The 6,000-nt window shown below is 47.8% G+C and overlaps 1 gene segment (V, D, J or C); it reads left to right on the top strand.

The window, feature by feature from the left end:
* LOC125148957 (immunoglobulin lambda variable 5-39-like) lies at nt 1-583 on the top strand. The segment is given in 2 exon segments: nt 1-98; nt 216-583. Coding segments are annotated over 2 exon segments (399 nt in total).
* The last annotated feature ends 5,417 nt before the right edge of the window (nt 584-6,000 follow it).

The raw sequence follows: 6,000 nt of genomic DNA, 5'->3' as shown, positions 1-6,000 counted from the left end.
AAGGAGGCCTGGGGCAGCCCAGCCCAGTGTGGGTACTAGGGTCTATGTCACCATGGCTTGGACTCTTCTAGTCCTCATGCTTGTGTCTCAATGGACAGGTAGGGGCTTGCCTCAGGGACACAGGGGGATCTCAAAGGGTGCTTGCCATGCTCAGCATCCTGGGACATTTTCCTTGCATTTCTGGTTCCATCAGTGACCAGTGTCTGTGTTTGCAGGTTCCCTGTCCCAGCCTGTGCTGACCCAGCCGTCCTCCCTGTCTGCATCTCCGGGAACAACAGCCAGACTCACCTGCACCCTGAGCAGTGGCTACAACGTTGGCGGCTACCACATATACTGGTACCAGCAGAAACAAGGGACCTCTCCCCGGTATCTACTGAGGTTCTACTCAGACTCAAATAAGCACCAGGGCCCTGGGGTCCCCAGCCGCTTCTCCGGGTCCAAAGATGCCTCGGCCAATGCAGGGCTTCTGCTCATCTCTGGGCCACAGCCTGAGGACGAGGCTGACTATTACTGTGCTACAGGTTATGGCAGTGGGAGCAGCTTTGGTTACTCACAGTGTCTCAGATAACAAGGAAATGAGACCAAAACCCCTGGGTCCACAGACCTTGTCTCCGAGCCTCTTTTATTGAGAAGCTTCTGTGGAGGCTCCTGTAGGGGAGAGTCCTCTATAGTGAGACCTGTCCTTGAGGAGGTTGAAGTGACACACAAGAAATTTAATAGAGAACATATGAGAATCAACAGAGACCTAGAAAGTCAAAAGACACGTAGAGAAAATGAGATCTATGTTTTTCTGAATTACATGGACGAGGTAGGGGTCTAGTATTCAATGCAAAGAAATGCACATCACAGAGAGAAGAAGAATAGAGTAGATGTTGGGAAAACAATGTGTGCAGGGCCCCTGAGAAATGATGGGACACAGAGGACTGTGACCAAACAGGCCTTGCTGGCCACCCCTCCCCCCACCACGGTCTCCCCCACCATGTCCATATCCTAGTGCAGTTGTCTGTGGTGCCAGCTGGCTTCCCAGAGCAGGTGCTCACACTGAATTTTTTATTCAGTTGAAGAGACATGAATAACTTCTCCTGTGTGTGTGGACCTTGACTGCTTTTTAACTCAAAATAATCTTCATCCCAGGGAGCCTGGGTGGCTCAGTCATTAAGTGTCTATTTCTGTTCGGGTCATGGTCTCCTGGTTCATGGGATTGAGCCCTGCATGGGGCTTTGGGCTGACAGCTCGGAGCCTGGAAGCTTCTTCAGGTTCTGTGTCTCCCTCTCTCTCTGCCCCTCCCCCACAAATGCTCTGTTGCTCTGTCTCAAAAGTAAATAAACACACGAACGTTTGTTAAAAATAATAAATAAAAAAACTTCATGCCCAGTGGCTCATCGAGGGGAGGCCTGCTCTTGTGTCCTGTAGTTCCAGTAAGAATTTGCTATGGCTGAGGTCAAAGTTTGCTGTCTGCGTGCTTCTCTTGGATTTTGACGGTTCCCTGTCTCACCTGTGGGTCTTTCATCCATGTTGAGTTTATTTTTGTATATGGTGTAAGAAAGTGGTGCAGTCGTTCTTCTGCACGTTGCTGTCCAGTTTACTCCACACCATTTGTTGAAGACACTGTCTTCTTCCCATTGGATATTCTTTCCTGCTTTGTCCAGCATGAGCTAGTGTATAGTGTCCTGGACTTGACACTTTCCAAGTTCCTCTGTCTCCCCAGGAGTCATTGTCAACCTGTGCTCACCCAGACTTCATCAGCGTCACAATCGAGGAAACAGAATCCCCATGAGCAGGAAACCCAGTGACAGCGAGTGTCACTGGAGTCCCATCAGCAGGGCAGGACTTGCTTTGAACACCTGCTCTCCTGGGGTGAGGCTGAAGCTCAGGGATCCGTGGGTGAGTCTCTGTCCCCATGGGCGGCTGAGCCCCCAACCATGTCTGGGCTCCAGGTAGCGCATGAAGCTGATCAGCGCATTGATTCTGGGACAGCAGCCTCAGTGCTGCTCCCTTGGAGCTCAAGGCCCACGGGGACACGAGGCACACTCTGCATCCTCTCAGGGCTGGACTGTCACCCCCAGACACTCCAGTGACACCTCCAGCCAGGATAGGCCTCTGCTGAAACGTCTGTCTCAACTCAGGGCTACAGGGCCTGTGACCTCAGAGACACAGTGCCCCTTATCTCCACCTCAGCTGGTGTCAATATGGGATCTTTGAAAGAGTTTTCTGGGTCAAATTGGCCTTAGCTAGTGGAAAATCATTCCTCTAATCAGCGGCGGCTGACTGAGCAATTTTTCTATCCTGAACATGGTGAACACAAGACACAGTGACCATTTCTTTACCCACCCGGAGAGGAGTCTGACCCCTCATCGTTCCATGCAGCAAACTCTGTGTTTGTTCATTCCACCAGAGAGATCAGTGTGAGGTTCACTGGAACAGGCTCCTCATGGTGTTTCCCAGGGCACCATGTTGAGCTTTCCTACTTTACCTGTTAGAGCAGACCTAATATGCAAAATCTTTATTAAAATAATAATAAGAATAGTAATAACAATAATGAATCAAGTGATTTAAGCAAGGTATTGGCCCCTCTTCAACCAAGAACTAAATGTCACGTATTTTCCATTATGTTTTCACGCATTTGGCAACCACTATATTAAATCATATTCTCTCTGCAAGAAACATGGGTCCGGGGAAACACACTCGCAATTGAATCTGTACCTTCCCATTGAAACTGTCACTGAGTTTAAATCATTCTTTCGGAGCTGAGTTTTTGGAACAAATGACACACATTCATTTTAAGGTAACAGTTGTCTAATAGGTGATTTACACATGAAGTCTGCCAACAGGTCCCTGTCAGAACACCTGCAGCTGTCACTCCTTCCCTCCTAGAACTCCCTGCAGGTTTGCCCTTTGTGCTCTGAGGTCAATGCCACACACAGCCTCTCTTGGCAGGGCTCTTGCAGAGTTGGGTCTATGTGCTTGCAGAACAGATAATAGGAGGGAATCCGTGACCACAGTGTGCAGAGGACTGTTTCTAAGCTGGTGGAAATGGTGACAGATGACCGAGGCTTTTAGGGCTTAACCCTTCTAGGAACAAACGAGGGCTTCTACACAACCCAGAAAGGAGTGCTCCCCAACTCCTCAGGGCTGTGTGAACAGGTGTGGAAGGGGAGTTCTGGAGACCAGGGAGGAATCCCATAAGAGGAATGGCCAGCCTCCTGGACGGAAGGGAACACCTGTCCATGGAGACCTGTCACTGTTCTGAGCTTGATCATGATCTCAAAGGAGTGTGTCCCAGAGATGCCAGCTCAGTCTTGACCCATGAACGAGCAAGGGAGCAGTGGGGAGGCTGGAGCTGTCTCTCTGATGGGCGCTGGTCACCATGTCACACAATGGTGTGTCTGTGACTGGACACTAGGGGTCACTCAGGGCCTGGTTCTGAGGGGTCAGGGTTATTGAGACTTGAATCTGCCACCTGGCACTGCCTTTGCCTTCTGCTCAGGGCTCCCATCTGGGACCTCCCCACCCCCTGGCCCCACACAGCCCCTGCCCTGCCCACCCCTGACCTCCTCAGGATGAGGGACCAACCGGGGCCTGTGAAAGGTCAGAGAGCTGGGGGTCTCATGCATGGATGGGTCCTCCCTCTCTCAGAGGTTGAAGAGGGGAAGGAGAGGTTAGGGAAGGTCTGCTCAGCTGTGGGGTCACAGAGGGCAGGAGCAGTCATGAGGAACGGGCCTCCACCATGGCCTGGGTCTCTCTCTTCCTCATCGTACTTGCTCACTGCACAGGTGACTGGATGCAGAGACAGGGGAAGGGGTCCTGCTTCCTCCTCTTGTCTCTAGACCCTAGCCTCATCCTCTCTGTCTCTTCTTCTTCCAGGGTCCTTGGCCCAGTCTGGGCTGACTCAGCAGCCATCTTCAGTGTCTGGGTCCCTGGGCCAGACACTCACCATTTCCTGCACTGGAAGCCCAGCCAACATTGGGGCCAGTTATTGTGTGTTTTGGTACCCACAGCTCCCAGGAATGACCCCTAAAGCCATTCTCCACGAGAACACTTGGCCTTTGGGGGTCCCAGACCGGTTCTCTGGCTCTGGATCTGGCAACACAGGCTCCTTGACCATCACTGGGCTCTACGAGGATGACGAGGCTGATTATCACGGCTCACCGTGGGACAAGAAACTCATTGCTTATGCAGTGCCCAGTCCTTTGGGGAAGTGCGACAAAAATCTGCTGTTTCCCCAGCAACGGGGCTCTTCTCACAGCCTCCTCCCTTTGGCCAAGTCAGCTGCTTCCTTCGTTTGGTGTAAACTGTGGTGTGAGAACAATGTCAAGGAACTTTGGTTAGCAAATGATCCATATTCTATTAACCTCAGGCCCCCAAGCCTGTCCCCGGCTGGAACACGTTGTAGGAGATTCTCCTACTGGGGAGAAATTCCTGGGTGTCAGGGGCCAGCTGCCCTGGGGACAGAGTCCGTGACAGGTCAGGACAGAGCCAAGAACAAAGAGTCCAGGTGTGTCTGAGTGTTGATACAGTGCTGCCCAGATAATGTGCATCCATAGCACTTCCTGAACACCTAGTGTGTCCCACAAATGACTCTAGGGATGTGGGTCCCATGTGGACGTGACAGGAAGGGTCCCCGTGTTCAGGGAGTCGACAGTGTCTGGGAGAAGAGAGAGGACACAGAAGCTAAACATGTTGTAAAGGAAGGTTGTCAAAAGTCCTCTCCATGAATATCCTTGACGATGAAACACATTGCAGGAGCATGGGAGTAACATGGTCACTGTGCATGAGAAGCCGTAAAAGTGGTCATGGCCAAAGACGTGAGTAGAGTTCATTACGATGCAATTGACAAGAAAATGTGTTTATTCCTGTGACACACAACACAAACACATTTTAAAGGTAAGTAGAGAACGTTACCTAGTTATAAGCAACATGTAAGACTTCTGAAATATATAAATAATTTGTTTTCAATGAATGACATTTCTGATAAACACAGGAAGTATTTTGGTAAAACAGAGTGCTTGTATTCTAGGCAGATAAGGTTAAAAGTGAATAAACCTTTTGTTTCCATTTTTAATAAGAGCAGACCAATAGTTCGAGAAAATTTTGAACTTTTAACCCAGAGAAAACACAATTCTAATGTTTCATCCATGCATTTTGATATGAAACCTCATTTATTTACTGAATATTTTTAAAATTTAACCAGTACTGACCACACTTAAAATTCCTTTCCAGGTTTCTTTCCAAAATCCTACTACAGCTTTCTCTTATACATTTAGATCTCGATCTAAGGATTCTTTGAATAACCGGACTCATGTTAGGACAAAATTGTTTTTCTTTTCTTCAACACAAAATGTATTCCCTTTCTTCATACTTTTTCCCCTCAAAAAACACATGTCTTACTTTCCTGGAGCACGTAGTTGTTTTCCTTATTGTTTTTAGTAGCCTAAGTTATATTTATTAGAATTCCTAACTCTAGAGAACTTAGTTTTCTAGTGAAAATGAAATAGGAAGCAACTGTGAACTGTTTGGTATGCCAGTATTCTTTAGATTAGCAAATTTATGACTACCTTTCACAATTTCTAGAAACATAATATTTATATAAATAACAACCCAAGTTTACTAATGGACCCACATTTATCTTTATAGTTTTTCTGTACTAAGACAAAAGTAGATAAGCAGATGGTTCATACCTAAATGTTTTATTATTTTATCTTATTTACCTTACAAAACATAAAGAACTACAATTGTTAGGAAGCTATACTCTCCGTAGCAATTAGTAGATTAAATGCAATCCCTATCAAATGCCCACATGCCTATTTTGCACTCTAAGAAAAGATGATCTTAAATTTCTGTGGAATTGCAAGGACTCAGAATATCCAAAAAATCCTGAAGGAAAACACATTTTCAGGACTGACAATTCTAGTTTTCAAAACTCACTGGGGCACCTGCGTGGCTCAGTTGGTTGGGCATCCAACTTCTGCTCAGGTCATGTTCTCACATGAGTTTGAGCCC

This window comes from Prionailurus viverrinus, chromosome D3 (genome assembly GCF_022837055.1).
Source record: "Prionailurus viverrinus isolate Anna chromosome D3, UM_Priviv_1.0, whole genome shotgun sequence".
NCBI lineage: Eukaryota > Metazoa > Chordata > Mammalia > Carnivora > Felidae > Prionailurus > Prionailurus viverrinus.
The sequence above is the reverse complement of the archived record's forward strand: the minus strand, read 5'-3'. Positions and strand labels throughout refer to the sequence as shown.